Below are 15,861 nucleotides of genomic sequence, written 5' to 3'. Positions count from 1 at the left end.
AATGTGACTTTCACTGCTAAGACAGAAAAGGAAGATAAGGAAATTGAGGAAAATGAAGCTTCTGCTTCTATAACAGGAAAGCATAAACTTTTGAGTTACTTTTAGAGTAAACGGGGATAAGCGTGTCTAGATTCTTGATCCACCCTCTTCTGCCACAGTCAGACTTAGAATACACTTTTGCACGCATTTTTGTTAATCTAATTAATGAACATTTATATGCTTTCTAGTTAGTCAATACGTGTAACTTTATATTTCAGCTCATGAGAGCTTCTGCCCTATGCTGCAGGGAAGTGTATAGCTCTTCAGCTGTGCAGCCAGGATGAGAACTCATGTTCTGTTCTTGCTTCTACTGATGAGACAGGGGAGGCACATGTACATCCAGGCTCTTTCTGCATGGCAGGGCTGTTTAATTAGGGCTGATGGAAGTTTTTGTCATAGAAAATGGGCAATCAGATTTGCAGTTAGTAGTGAAATAATTGACTCTTAATCCATATTGGGAAACAGAAGATAAAACGTTGGTAATAAAAATGTAAATTTTAGAACATTGAACACAAAGAGTGGACCATAAACTGGGTGCTGCGACTCACACCCATAATCCCAACACTTTGGGAGGCCAAGGCAGGCGGATCATGAGGTCAAGAGATCAAGACCGTCCTGGCCAATGTGGTGAAACCCCATCTCTACTAAAAATACAAAAATTAGCTGGGTGTGGTGGTGCACGCCTCTAACCCCCCTACTCGGAGACTGAGTCATGAGAGTTGCTTGAACCAGGGAGGCTGAGATTGCAGTGATCCGAGATCACACCACTGCACTCCAGCCCGGGCAACAGAGTGAGACTCCATCTCAAAAGAAAAACAAAACAAAACAAAACCAGGGCTGGGCACAGTGGCTCATGCCTGTAATCCCAGCACTTTGGGAGGCCGAGGCAGGCAGATCACGGGGTTGGGAGTTCGAAACTAGCCTGACCAACATGGTGAAATCCCACCTCTACTAAAAATACAAAAATTTTCCAGGCGTGGTGGCACATGCCTGTAATCCCAGCTACTCAGGAGGCTGAGGTAGGAGAATTGCTTGAACGTGGGAGTTGGAGGTTGCAGTGAGCTGAGATCGTGCCACTGCACTCCAGCCTGGGTGACAGAGCGAGACTCTATCTCAGAAAAACCCAAAAAAACAAAGAGTGGACCCTAATGTAACCTATGGAACTTCAGTTAATAATGAATCTGCATCGGCTCATCAATTTTAACAAAGGTACCACACTAATGGAAGATGTTAATAATAGGAAAAACAGATGGGGAGGATGGGGGAGGTACAGAGGTATATGGGAACACTCTGTACTATCTGATCAGTTTTTCTGTAGAACCTAAAAGGCCAAAAAAAAACTGTTTAAAATTTTTAAATATCTAGCTTACTGTTCCCCAGTGGGTTCAAATCATACAAAGTTAGTGTTTAACCTCCTGACCCTTGCTTGGGATTTCTCAGTTAAGATGAGTCCAGTTTGCAGTTTGAGCCCGTTTCATCAGTTCCGTTTGCCTCTTGCCTGTGTATTAACTGTGCTCTTGCCTTTCTCCCTATCTGCTGGAATAGTTGGAATGCCAAGATGCCTTGGAAACAGCCGCCCGAGCCGAGGGCCTCTCTCTGGATGTCTCCATGCATTCTCAGCTCAGAATCCTGGACGAGGAGCATCCCAAGGGAAAGTACCACCATGGCTTGAGTGCTCTGAAGCCCATCCGGACTACTTCCAAGTAAGACGCCCTGCCGGGTGATGACATGAAGCATCAAAGCTGTTTTTTTTTTTGGAGACAGAGTCTTGCTCTGTCACCAGGCTGGCGTGCAATGGTACGGTCTCGGCCCACTGCAATCTCCACCTCCTGGGTTCAAGTGATTCTCCTGCCTCAGCCTCCTGAGTATCTGGGACTACAGGCGTGCACTACCAAGCCCAGCTAATTTTTTTGTATTTTTAGTAGAGACGAGGTTTCACCATATTGGCCAGGATGGTCTCAATCTCCTGACCTCATGATCCGCCCGCCTTGGCCTCCCAAAGTGCTGGGATTACAGGTGTGAGCCACCGCGCCCGGCCCATCAAAGCCGTTTTAGAACATTCAGGCCAAGATTAGATGAGCTGGGGAGACCTGTCTTTAGTTAAGAGCTCTGTTCACTAAACTCTGTCTTTAAACATGAGCTGCCCTCTCCGTGCGTGTTGATAGCTTTGTGATTTTGGTTTTCTCTCCTTAGACACCAGCACCCAGTGGACAATGCTGGGCTTTTTTCCTGTATGACTTTTTCGTGGCTTTCTTCTCTGGCCCGTGTGGCCCACAAGAAGGGAGAACTCTCAATGGAAGACGTGTGGTCTCTGTCCAAGCACGAGTCTTCTGATGTGAACTGCAGAAGGTAGGTGCCTCTGGTCCACCCTCATCTCCCCATGCTGGGTGGGCAGGGCCTGAGCTAGGAGTGTGAAGTCCACAGCTCTGTGTCTTTAAAGAGCCAAGCTGTCCAGTGGAGGGTGGGCGGCCTGGGGATGACTTTCTCTTTGCTCTTTTGCTTTATCTCCTATTTCACCTTTGATCCTGTTTTAACCACGGGCTTTCTCTCTCTCTCTCAGCCCCGCTTCTCTTCCTGAGTCTGCAGGGAGATTATGTTGCTGCCTTGTGACAGAATACATTTTTGTGGTAGCTGATTGTCATGATTAAAATCTAGTTTACAACTTCACATTTTACCACAGGAACCTTCAGAAAGGGTCGGGGGCCCCTGAAAAAGGAAGTTCTTATTCACAAATTGCATTCAGGGATCATTTTCCTGGGTGGAAAGGCTTTTGCTCTCATCATTTTCTGTATCCTGGGAGGCTCCCTGTACAGGGTAAATATGTAGTTCCCCAGGAATGGTATTTTTTCCCAAAAGGTGAAGACTATGTACATAATTTTAAAGGAGAGACTTATGTGAGTGGTGGCAAAACCTGGAGACAAAAAGTGGTGGCAAGCGGGGAGCTAGGTGTGCCTTTCCCCCGGGGAGATGTGTAACGAGGACGTGTGCCCTTATTAAGACTAGAGAGACTGTGGCAAGAAGAACTGAATGAAGTTGGGCCAGACGCTGCTTCCCTGCGAAGGGTTGTGTGGATCTTCTGCCGCACCAGGCTCATCCTGTCCATCGTGTGCCTGATGATCACGCAGCTGGCTGGCTTCAGTGGACCAGTAAGTTCTAACCATCCTTTCCGACAGTCTCCAGGGGCCCGGCCACGGCCAGCTCTAACACTCTTATTCTGTTCCAGGGGTTGTGCTCAGCTTTGGGCTAGGTAGCAGTCTTAGAGATGCCTTCAGGACTGTTGAAAGGGGTCGATGGATTTTGGAGTGAATGGTGGCTTGGCAACAGCTGGAAGGATGAAAGGGCAGTGTTGCCAGAGAAGAAATGGAATTGGCTTGATTTCTGGGCGGGGGTAAAATGGAACTGGCTCCAGTTCTGCACAGGACTGTGCCTCTCGGTTGTGTGTTGATATGAAATGATAGTCGGTGCGGGCAGATGTGTCTTGCAGTGCTGTGAGTGAGTGAGAGCACATTATGTGGCCTGGGCTGGTGAGCCAGCGCCGGGGACATACCGAGTGCCTGGAGGCAGAGTTATCACATGTTTGGCGGGTCCGTGGCAAATAAGCCCTGAGAAAACTAGAGGACTGTCGAGGATTTTAGAGTCTGACCTGGAGTCCGTTTAAGTTTGACTTATACTGTAACTGTGTGGCAAGCGTTGGGGTGGCAGCTGTGGTTTTCCCCAGTCTATACTGATGCAGAGTAGACAAGAGAGCCTTTGACGTTCACTCTGTTTCCTGGGCACCTGTTTCTTACACTTGCTGTGCTGCCTTACACTTGAGACCTTGATTAAATCTATTCTCTACACATTTGCCTTGAGGCATCGGAGCAGTAGTACTGCTTGTACTGTGCGTTTTCCGTGTGTGGGTAAAGCTGGAGGTTCATGGTTTCGGTAAGTATGTGCCTCAGATGCATGGCGATTAGGTAAAACTAATTTGCAGTTTTGTTTTTGTTTTTGTTTTTTTGACATTTGATGCCTCTTGTTAAAGTTTTGATCTCTTTTCTGAAGCAGAGAACGCTACTTTTCTGGTATTGGGTTTCTATATTATTAATAATTGACCAACTAACATACTTTATATAAAAGTTTTAAGTAAGAAGGACCATGTAACTGAAATGTTGTGTTACGTAATTTACCAAAATGGCAAACACTTTCATAGAGCCAGCTTCCCCCAAGAAGAGCTTCTGTCATTGTTTCACTACAGGGCTGGTGGCTGCTCTTACCTCATAGGATTCATTCCTCTGGGTAGCACCCTATGCAGGCTTTCCGAATAAAGTGATCATGGGCTTTCTTGATTCCATTTGGCCAATGCAAGAACTTCATTGACTCCCCTCTAAAAAAAAAATTCCATGGATTGTTGGGATTTTTATTTTTATTTTTTGAAAAAAAGTTACCTATCCATATTCAGCTTGGTGGCTTCACGGTCACTCCCCCGAACATTGGTATATTCCGTAATCTCTCATTTATGGTGCAGAACACTGGGATACTAACCTCTAGGAAACTGTTCTAGCTGCCAGGGAAAGCTAAGAGCCCTCGTTTCATAGGAAAGCAGCAGCGTGCTTTTTCTTCTCTCTGCCCTTTCAGGGAAGAGCATCTTAAGGCCAGTGTTATTTCATGGGATTCTGTGCTGGAACTGAGAAAGCAATGGACTCATCCATAGTCTCTTATAGATTTAAAAGTGTAAATAATACACACTTCCTTTTTTGGAACTCCAGTTCTAATATGTTTCATTTCCATTGGAAATTGAAAAACCAGGCTGTTGTTGAGATTAGTACTAGCAGTGAGTAAACCTCCTCTCTGTGGCCTTAAATCCTTTTGAGGAACATTCGTTTTAGATTTTTGCAAGTTTCCTAATCTGGCACGACTTTCAAACTAGCTTAATCTGTCCTTACAGAAACCTGTGTAAGGACAGACTGCCCACATATGGGCTCCCCAAATAAAACGGCATTTTTATTTCTTGTCCCTGCTCGGGTTTCACCGAACCTTGGTAGCCATACACAGAACAAATGAAACACAATCAAGTTGTTGTGCTGTGTTTGTTTTTACCTACCGGCCAGCTGATGCTGACATTTATACACCAAGATGATCCAAGGCTTTGGTGATGCCAGTGGACTAGCGCCATATGTGCAGGGTGCCTGGGGGTCATAATAATGTTCATGGAGTGTCAGACTCTCTAACAGTATGGTCCTGTGTAGCCAGATTGCTACACTTACAGAGATGCTTTGGGGCCTTTTTGGATTAAGACAGTTCTAAAAGACCAGGCCTCACCTGTGATCTGTGTATAAAGAATTAGCATCGCACCTAGATCTGCAAGAGAAGGCCGCCTCCTGCAGTGCTATCTCTTGGTGAATGCTAACTCTGCCCGAGGGCCTTTTGGGGAAAGGACAGTGTAAAACCCTTAGAGAGGTAAGTTTCCCACCCTTCCAACCTCTCTCCACCTGCAGCTTGCTTGGTGCTGTCAGGATCTGGATTTGGGGGGAGTCTCTCTGTAGTGGAACCAGTGACAGAAGCTGTTCTTTAGAATTTTCAGGATGGCTGTATTCTGCGGTCAGAATGAGAGAGTCAAGCTGGGCAGAATCTCTCGCCAAGAGTTCAGGTAAGGTAATGTTTATTCACTGGGAATGCTTTCCACAGCCAGACAGCTATGCTAACAGTCTCAAGTTTTCTTCCAGTTTGTTTAGATTTAAATGATACATTTGTAACTTTTTAAAAACTAAATTTTGTTTGGATTTTTCGTGGAAATCTCTTTTTTCTTTATCCCCTAAAAAATGGTTTGAAATGTCATTGTTATTTAAAAACCCGATGTGTTGGAACTTCTTTAATCTGCTGTTTCCTCTTTTTCCCCCCTCCTTTGAAAGTTTCGCATAGTATAAACATTCACTATGTCTTTTACCTTCCCTGCTCCTCCCCTCTGGGAGGCGCTGATGCTATTATCTGGTGCTGAAAAATGGCACTCTAAAGGTATGGGAAGGAAGGAGCCCAAGGCAACCACCTGCTGTCCTTTCAGCCTTCCTTTGGAGACTGCTCCATCAGTGCTGAGGTGTGTGGGAACAGGCTTCACTGCACCGCCATCTTACTGAGTTGCTTCACGTGAGGAAAAGGGGGCTTTGGCCCTGTGACTCAGTTCCACATTTTGGATTGCATACTGGAAAAGAAGCCAATCTTCTTGCTAGTAAACCAGCAACCCGGCTGTATACAGTGGTGACCCAAGCAATGGATATAAATCTAAAAGTCTGAGGGAGGGGAGAGGTGGAATACAGTAGTTCTTGGAATCTGAAGTCTCCTATTTGATCAGGTTATTTCCTGGGACTTGGCAAAAATCTGATTGGTGGGGATCTCCTAGGACCTAGTGGACATCTGGTATTAATTTAATCTCAGGAAAAACAAGAAATTAACCCAGAGAGATTCTGGGTTCTGGAATTCAGCGTAGCTACCTCCGGACCGTGGTGTCTGGCCTCCATTTTTGTCTGTCATTCAGCTCTGACTTACAACTGCAGTCACCTTTGCTATAAGGAACCTGGGTATAGGGGTGGATGGGCTTCACGTTAATTTTTTTCTTCCTTTAGGGTGGGGGATTGGTTTGGCTTTCTTTTGTTGTTGTTTTTTGTTTTATTTTTGTCAATCAAGATTGATTTTTAGATGCAAGGACTTGAAAAGACCCAGAAGGATGCCACCAGTTTTTCCTTGAGGCCTAGGATTTTTTATTCTGTCCCGAGCAGAGGTAATTCCTCACAGCTTAGTGCACCAGTGGCACCAGCCATTTTGAGCAGAGCACCTCTTTGGGGAGCTTTTCTTTTTGTTTTGTTTTTAATTCTCTTTCCTTAGCAGCAAGGTCTTTTTTTCCTAGAGAATCTACTCCATTGCAGAATCATTGCAACCTCAGGAGCCCTCACTGATTGAGTGCTGTCAGCCTGATATACTACTTTGGACTCTGGAAACAGATATGGGTTTTATTCTCTATTTCTACTGTGTGTCGTTAAACAACCGTCGGAGGCCAGATGACCTGTTAGATGGCTAGTCCTGTATAATTTGACTCTGTATGTTTCAATGTATGTTACTACAATGCTTCACCTGCTGTACAGTGTTTGTGAGATGCTCTTTGAAGATGGTACTTTTATATTTTTTCATTTTCAATAAAAGTACATTCCTTCCCACTTCCTGGTATTTAATACTGTTGCTGAATGTGCCTTGTGTGAGTGTGTGCTCCGGCGTTGCAGGACCTCAGCTGGAGGTGGCACTCGGTGGTTCTTGGGGGCTGGCCGCCTTCCCTCTGCAGGTGGTGTTAGACATATACTGCCTGAGGTAACATGTTTTCATTTTTGGGAGGGAGTTGGGAGTGGGGTGGGCCCATGGGAGGGTCTCTGGAGTTTTGATAGCCTGCTTTGTTTGCTCTCTTCTGTACTATTAAACTGCTGATGTTTATTTTCAGGAATGTTTTGCAAATGCACTTCTCACTCTTCCCCAGTACAACTGTAGGTACACTGTTCCTTTTTATCAAATAAGCACGTTTGAAATGATCCAAAAAAAGGTCTTAATTTCATGTAAAGAAATGTATCCATGTGTGGAGATACTGGAATAAGGTCAAAGCTGTACTTTTGAATGACCATGTGTTTAGAGTTAACTTCAGCTCATTGATAGGTTTATGTTATATTAGAAAGAGTAATGGTTTTGATGGTGTCCTGAAAGGAAGAAAGTTTTAAATTAGACCTAGCTCCTGCAGAATGCCCTGAGTAAATTACTGCAGGCAGCTTGTAATAACTGGGTCCTCCAAAGTTTTGTTTTGCTTGCACACTGGTCCCTGAGTGGAGCTGCCTACTCTTTCTAACTTAACATAAAACTATGGCATTGTGTGTGAGTGCCGTGGAGATGTTGACATTGGTGTGTATCTCTCCCTGTAGGCCTTCATGGTGAAACACCTCTTGGAGTATACCCAGGCAACAGAGTCTAACCTGCAGTACAGCTTGTTGTTAGTCCTGGGCCTCCTTCTGACAGAAATCGTGCGGTCTTGGTCGCTTGCACTGACTTGGGCATTGAATTACCGAACCGGTGTCCGCTTGCGGGGGGCCATCCTAACCATGGCATTTAAGAAGATCCTTAAGTTGAAGAACATTAAAGAGAAATCCCTGGGTGAGGTGAGTGAGGGGTATTTGCTTCACAGCAGAGGGCAACTTCCTAGCTTGCGGTTCGTTCCTCTAGGGCCCTGCCTCCTGAGATGAATGAACCATGTCCTTGCAGGGCCCCCTCACTACTCTTTGTATCTTACAGCTCATCAACATTTGCTCCAACGACGGGCAGAGGATGTTTGAGGCAGCAGCCGTTGGCAGCCTGCTGGCTGGAGGACCCGTTGTTGCCATCTTAGGCATGATTTATAATGTAATTATTCTGGGACCAACAGGCTTCCTGGGATCAGCTGTTTTTATCCTGTTTTACCCAGCAATGGTGAGTAAGCCTCCCAGCTGAATCTTGGCAGCTTCTCTTTAGGAAATTAGTTACTTCCATTGGGTTATAGTAGGCATTGCTGAAGTGTCACATCTCTGATTGGAAATTTCCTCAAAGCAGATTAAATCTAGAGCTAGATAGTGCTTGCTCCGTTGGGACAGAATTTTGACTTGAGAGGAGGTAAGGTGTCACTTGCATGAAAAAGAGTCTGAATGAGAAGGCCAGCCAGTGAGCCCTGTCTCACTTGACGTAGGAGTGTTTGAGTCACTGCGCTGGAGTTGGTGCTAAGTGATAGGGCCCTCCTGCCTCCCCTTTGGAAACATGCAGTATCTGTGGTCACTATTGAGAATAAATACTTGTCTTCATTGCCTTACAAAGAGATAAGAATTCAGTAATGTTTTGTTACAATTCAGTAGGTCACTTTTATTAAATACAGTACAACTACGTAACATCCTAGCAAACAGGATTATATGCTCATTTTATTGAGAATGACCTTAAGCAGATTAGGTAGTTCTCAAGTTTGAATGAGCTTTAATTTGGTGTGGCATCGCTTTTCCTTTCAGATGTTTGCATCACGGCTCACAGCATATTTCAGGAGAAAATGCGTGGCTGCCACGGATGAACGTGTCCAGAAGATGAATGAAGTTCTTACCTACATTAAATTTATTAAAATGTATGCCTGGGTCAAAGCATTTTCTCAAAGTGTTCAAAGTGAGTTTAAAGATTTCATATGTGCATGTGGTGGAAGGACTCTGGATTCTTTGGGTCTTATTCACACACTTGGCTTTCTGAACACATTACATACTAGGACTAGTGTCTAGTATTGTAGGACATAATATCATAGAATCTTTGTGTTCAAAAGGGATCTTAGAGGTTTGAACCCATAACCTCATCTCACTGATGAGGAAATTGAGACCTGGGAAAATGGATTTTTCCCAGTTAATACACAACTAGTTAGGAATAATTCAGTTTCAAAGCCCCCTGTGTATATTCTCATCCTGCCCATGATTTTCCAGCCTGGTCATGAGGCTTTGAGGTAAGCTGGGAGTCAGGATGGCTGGATGCTGATCCTAGCTCTGTCAAATATGTAAGTGCCAATAAAGCTAGGAGAAATAGCACAGATGGGGCATTCAGAAAGATCTCAACACAAGTTGAACCAGTGTGCCTTAAAACAGATGAAATTGAAGCAGGAGATACTTAAAAACAAATACATAGATACATAATTTAAATAAAAGAGATGGGGCTGTTGGTGGACCATAACCTCATCAGGAGCTGAGTCCGATGCTGTAAAACAGTCAATACGTTATAGGTGGAGTAGAAATACAGTGTTCAGGTCGGGCACCAGTGGCACACACCTGTAATCCCAGCACTGGGAGGCTGAGGGAGGAGGATCACCTGAGGTCAGGAGTTAAAGACCAGCCCGGCCAATATGGTGAAACCCCATCTGTACTAAAAATACAAAAATTAGCTGGGTGTGGTGGCATGTTCCTGTAATTCCAGCTACTTGGGAGACAGAGACAGGAGAATGAATCACTTGAACCCAGGAGGCAGAGGTTGCAGTGAGCTGAGATCACACCATTGCACTCCAGCCTGGGTGTTGCAGCGAGACTCTGTCTCAAAAAAAAAAAAAAGAAAAAGAAAAAGTGTTCAGAGCAAGGCAGCTGTTTTCCTTTCATTGAGTAACCTTCAGGAACATGATGTCCAGTTCTGGAATCTGCATTTGATTTATGAGGGCTGTTAAGCTAAGAAGCATCCAGAGGAGGTGACCACTCAAGAGGTGCCCCCCAGTGGATGGGGCTGCCTTGTTAAGCGTGAGTTTGTTTCTACTGGAGTGGAACAAATGGATTCTGAATTGACAGCTGCCAGCAGGTTGATGGCAGGATGGCTGCCAGTGGTCCTTCTGGCTCTCTGATTCTATAGTTTTATGGTCTTTTTTCTGAGATTCCCCTCATCCATCAGCCCCTGACTGGTATCTTTACCTATAGGTATTAATTTGAAAAGTGTGTTCTTACTCATTATAGACATGGCCAAGGTATATAATAAATGTTAAAGTAAGGAGTTCATTGTTTTTATGTGACTTACAAACTAGCTGTGAAGATAGTTCCCCAATGCCTTAGGCAGTGGTAACACCTTTAAGGTCAGTGCATAGCCTCTTAGAAGAATTAAGTATTTGCCAGGTGCAGTGTTGCATGCCTGTAATCCCAGCACTTTGGGAAACCGAGGCGGGTGGATCACCTGAGGTCAGGAGTTCAAGAGCAGCCTGGCCAACATGGCAAAACCCCTTCTCTACTGAAAATATAAAAATTAGCCAGGCGTGATGGCACAGCCTGTAATCCCAGCTACCCAAGAGGCCGAGGCAGGAGGATCACTTGAACCTGGGAGGCAGAGGTTGCAGTGAGCTGAGATCACACCACTGCACTCCAGCCTGGGCAACACAGTGAGACTCTATCTTAAAAAAAAAAAAAAGTATCGTCTAGGTGAGGTGGCTTATGCCTTTAGTCTCGACGCTTTGGAAGGAGAGATAGGATCACTAGAGCCCAGGAGTTCGACACCAGCCTGGGCAACATAGTGAGACCTCATCTCTACAAAAAATAAAACTTAACTGGGCATGGTAGTGCACATCTGTGGTCCCAGCTACTTGGGAAGCTAAGGTGGGAGGATTACTTGAGCCACGGAGGTTGAGGTTTCAGTGAGCCATGATTGTGCCACTGCACTCCAGCCTGAGCAACAGAGTGAGACCTCGTCTGAAAAAAAAAGTATCTTATTGTCCTGCTTCCTGCTCCATGGTCTTCAGTACTGTATGGTTGCTTTGCTAATAAGGGGGTTGATTTTGCAAATATTTAAGAAAAATCATTCTGCCTGTAGAAATTATATTTCACCTATCTTCCAGTTGTTGTTACTGCATTTTTGTATGGAAGCTTCTATGCCACTGCCAACATACAGCAGGCACTCTACGAAATCTTAGTTACCTCCCCACCGCCCTTTTTTTTTTTTCTTTTGAGACAAAGTCTGGCTTTGTCAACCAGACTGGAATACAGTAGTGCAATCTTGGCGCACTGCAGCCTCCACCTTCCGGGTTCAAGCGATTCTCCGGCCTCAGCCTCCCAAGTAGCTGGGATCACAGGCGTGTACTACCACACCCAGCTAAGTTTTGTATTTTTAGCGGGATGGGGTTTCACCATGTTGGCCAGGCCAGGCTCCAACTCCTTTTCCCCCTGCTTTGGCCTCCCAGAGTGCTGGGATTATAGGCGTGAGCCACCACGCCCAGCCTCTTAGTCCCTTTTTAATTCTCCAGTGTCATTGTGTTGTCTTTCCTAGTAATTCCTTAGGCAAAAATTAAACAACAACCGGGTAAGCAAACGCAACTGCCAATTACAGATACAATTAATGTGTTCATTCTTTCTAAACCTAAGAAACTGACAAGAAAAATCAGAAAAAGCTATCATAGAAGGTGATCATTGTGTTCATATATAGTGATTGCTTTCTGTTAGATTCATTCCTGTCACTTGATCCATTTCAAACCTCAGCCTTTTATACCAGCTTTAGTGGTAAAGTTGATAGTCATAGGTGTTGAAGAGTGGCTGGAGACCTACGGAGTCTTGTCTGGAGGTGGAGGAACAACATCCCTAGGCTGCTTTTAACTTGCTTTGAAATTGGCTTGCTTTTTCATAGAAATCCGTGAGGAGGAGCGTCGGATATTGGAAAAAGCCGGGTACTTCCAGAGCATCACTGTGGGTGTGGCTCCCATTGTGGTGGTGATCGCCAGTGTAGTGACCTTCTCTGTTCATATGACCTTGGGCTTCGATCTGACAGCAGCACAGGTCAGGGAACCCTCAGGGATGGGGAACATTTTAGAAATACCACATTTGCCAGAGGCTGAGGCAGGAAAATCGCTTGAACCCAGGAAGCAGAGGTTATGGTGAGCCAGGATTGCGCCACTGCACTCCAGCATGGGTGACAGAGCAAGACTCCATCTCAAAAAAAAAAAAAAAAAAACCACATATGGAGATGATGCTCTGATCTTCTTACTGGACCTGGAGGTTTCCCCAAGAATTAGTAGATATTTTTTCATTCATGGGATTAAGCTGAGAAGCAGAAGAGTGGGGAGCCAGCCCTTATGCACAAATAGTGTATGAGTTGTTTTTAGTCAACCTAAATTTGAGTTTAATTCTGAAATTACAGATCATCCTGTGGTTCATATTTACTGGAAATTTTAATTGAAGGTCTGAAAAACTCTACTAAAAAAAAAAAATGTGGCCAGGCACGGTGGCTCACACCTGTAATCCCAGCACTTTGGGAGGCCAAGGCGGGCGGATCACTTGAGGTCAGGAGTTTGAGACCAGCCTGGCAAACATGGTGAAACCCCATCTCTACTAAAAATGCAAAAAATTAGCCGGACGTGGTGTTGAGCACCTGTAGTCCCAGCTACTCGGGAGGCTGAGGCAGGAGAATTGCTTGAACCTGGGAGGTGGAAGTTGCAGTGAGCCGAGATTGTGTCACTGCACTCCAGCCTGGGCGACAAAGCGAGACTCCATCTCAAAAAAAAAAAAAAAAAAAAAAGGTAATTGACTTGTAATAACATCTGACAGTCAAGCTGCAGCCTTCCTAGCACCTGAGAGGAAATTGATGGTGTCAGGTTACTTTAGTTGCATAGCATAATTAGGCACAGTTTCTTCTCTTCTTCTATTTTCAGGCTTTCACAGTGGTGACAGTCTTCAATTCCATGACTTTTGCTTTGAAAGTAACACCGTTTTCAGTAAAGTCCCTCTCAGAAGCCTCGGTGGCTGTTGACAGATTTAAGGTAAGTGGCTCCTTTCCCTGCCCCAGTGTCAGGAGCCCTCCCCACACAACTAACTGCTGGCTCTGTTCAAGGGGCCATACAGGCTGGCCTCACTGGATTTAAGCTTGGCTTTGGCCTTTTGGCAAGTCGGTAAGAAAAAGGGGGCAGTGGAGGAGACTGAATTGAGGGACGAGACTTACCACCTTTGTAAATTAATGTGAATTTTTACCTTTTCTGGACGGCCGTGATCTGAGCTCCCAGGATTGCAGAATTCCCCTTTAGAGCTAGCCCCTTCCACCTGGTCCTGACATGGATGTGTCGCAACTCACTGGGCCTTGAAGTGGCTTAAACCTAGAAGATGAGCACTGTGGGGCATCTTCCCCTTGATCTTTGTTACTGTCACTTTGATTGGTTGACATGCTGAATCCTTTTTGATACTTTCTTTTTCCTGCCCTGTGGTTGCTACCCACGATGCAGGGAAAGCAGTGACATGGAAATAGTCGTAAAACTAGATCATGTTGAGAAGTGCAGTTAAGTAAGTATCAGCTTCTTTTTTTGCAGGTGGTTAGTTGATCATACCTTGGCTGTGTTCCTTGTTCCTTCAGGATAATACACATACATGATATGAAAGGGAGTATATTTGGGACGGTGGAGAGAAATAGATATTTGACAATGGTTAATACTTAACAAAAAAAAGGGGACGCCATGTGGGCTGGAATTCTTTGACATTGCCACTGCATAGATTAGCTCCTATGCCCCTGCTTGTCTTTATTGGCCGGTGAGAGGAATACGAAAGCAATTTTGCTGATGTGAAGGCTTGAAGCTCACATGTTTGAGGAATGGATATAATCATCTTGGAGGTTCAGGAGAAAACAAATTGGATTTTCTTCTTAAGAAACGTGGAAACTCAGTTCCTGGGATTTGTTTATATTCTGCTTGTTTACAGTTGACCAGGTGACTTTTATTTGGTCAAGAAAGCCAGTCCTGGCCAGGCGTGGTGGCTCGCGCCTGTAGTCCTAGCTCTTTGGGAGGCTGAGGCAGGTGGATCACTTGAGCCCAGGAGTTCAAGACCAGCCTGGGCAACACAGCAAGACCCCATCTCTACAAAAAAATAAAAAAATAGCCAGGCGCAGTGGCGTGCGCCCATAGTCCTAGCTACTTGGGAGGCTGAGGTGGGAAGATTGCTTGAGCCCAGGAGGTAGAGGCTGCAGTGAGCTATGATCATGGCACTGCACTCCAGCCTGGACAACAGAGTGAGACTCTTATCTTTTTTTTTTTTTTTTTTTTTTTTTAAAGAAGAAAGAAAAAGGAAGGAAGGGAGGGAGGGGAGAGAGAGAAGGAAGGAAGGAGAGGGAGAGTGAGGGGGAGGGGGAGAGGGAGGGGAAGAAAGCTAGTCTTCGAATGTGCCCCTCCCTGACCCCAGCATGGCCACTTAGAAAACCAAGAGCCAGAGTCATATGAAAAAAAATGGCCTAATGGGACTCTGAGCTTTATTTTGCTGAATCCGCAATAACCGGTCGTGTATGAAAGGCAAATGTTTGACTATAAGTTCTCCCTGCTGTTCATTTCTGTATTCTTGTTAGTGAATGGATTTGGTAGCACTTTGAATAAAGTAAGGGCCTGTAGTGTAGGTTGGTCCTCCCCTTGTTTTTCGAGGGCTCTCATCTCCTGCTTAGTAGTGAGGACTTGGATTAGCAGGTGGCTTTCACATCATAGGTCCCTCCTCTCTCCAGGAAGCTTCAGAGTTAATAGTAGAAGCAGCACCACCCACAGCTCTATTTGATGCCCCATGAGACTTTAGACCCCTGCTATCTTATTCCTCTTGGCAGTCTCAGTCTATTTTTTCCTTCTTATTCTTTTTTTAATTAGATGCTTGGCACAAGATAGCAAGTATTTATGGCCGGGCATGGTGGCTTACGCCTGTAATCCCAACACTTTGGGAGGCTGAGGTGGGTGGATCACTTGAGGTCAGGAGTTCAAGACCAGCGTGGCCAACACGGTAAAACCCCATCTCTACTAAAAATCCGAAAAATTAGCCAGGCATGGTGGCGTGCGCCTGTAGTCCCAGCTGCTCAGTAGGCTGAGGCAGGAGAATCACTTGAACCTGGGAGGTGGGGGTTGCCATGAGCCGAGATCGCACCACTGCACTCCAGCCTGGGCAACACAGAGAGACTCTGTCTCAGAAAAAAAAGAAAAAAGAAGATAACAAGTATTTATTACTTAATCCCTCCCCAACTCTAAGCCTGTTCTTCTTATCTTCAGATGTTTATTAATTAGAATTACGTTGACTTTATGAGGGTTGAAGGGCTGTTTTTTAGGTGTAAGGCAACTGTTTATTATGTTTCCGAATGCATTAAAGGAAGTCTGCCACAATTGGGGAACCATCTAAGGCAGCCTTTTGGAAACAACAAAACTGTTCCTGGGATTGTATCTCCCCAAAAGCGTCTGCCCTCCCATCATTTTTAGAAGATGGAATATAGAATAACAAGGATGGGACTTGCTTCTTTGATTCATTTTACAGACCTTGAAACTCAACGATGTTGCAGAGCCCTGCTTTTCACCCTGTGTCTTGT

The 15,861-nt window shown here is 45.1% G+C and overlaps 1 protein-coding gene across 10 annotated transcripts in view; it reads left to right on the top strand.

The window, feature by feature from the left end:
• The window catches only part of ABCC5 (ATP binding cassette subfamily C member 5), a 97,617-nt gene that overhangs the window by 27,190 nt on the left and 54,566 nt on the right, over positions 1-15,861 (top strand). For 5 of the 10 annotated variants that reach the window (XM_033211857.1, XM_033211862.1, XM_033211856.1 and 2 more), the window contains 8 exons: positions 1,585-1,742; positions 2,233-2,388; positions 3,038-3,185; positions 7,968-8,201; positions 8,335-8,508; positions 9,072-9,219; positions 12,181-12,329; positions 13,202-13,309. In XM_033211857.1, the coding sequence (XP_033067748.1) occupies positions 1,585-1,742; positions 2,233-2,388; positions 3,038-3,185; positions 7,968-8,201; positions 8,335-8,508; positions 9,072-9,219; positions 12,181-12,329; positions 13,202-13,309 (1,275 nt within the window). Of the gene's footprint in view, positions 1-1,584; positions 1,743-2,232; positions 2,389-3,037; positions 3,186-3,289; positions 7,546-7,967; positions 8,202-8,334; positions 8,509-9,071; positions 9,220-12,180; positions 12,330-13,201; positions 13,310-15,861 lie in introns of those variants that run through there. The other 5 variants (XM_033211865.1, XM_033211864.1, XM_033211860.1 and 2 more) reach the window with 4 other exon arrangements.

This window comes from Trachypithecus francoisi, unplaced genomic scaffold, assembly GCF_009764315.1.
Source record: "Trachypithecus francoisi isolate TF-2019V2 unplaced genomic scaffold, Tfra_2.0 Lachesis_group0, whole genome shotgun sequence".
NCBI lineage: Eukaryota > Metazoa > Chordata > Mammalia > Primates > Cercopithecidae > Trachypithecus > Trachypithecus francoisi.
The sequence above is the reverse complement of the archived record's forward strand: the minus strand, read 5'-3'. Positions and strand labels throughout refer to the sequence as shown.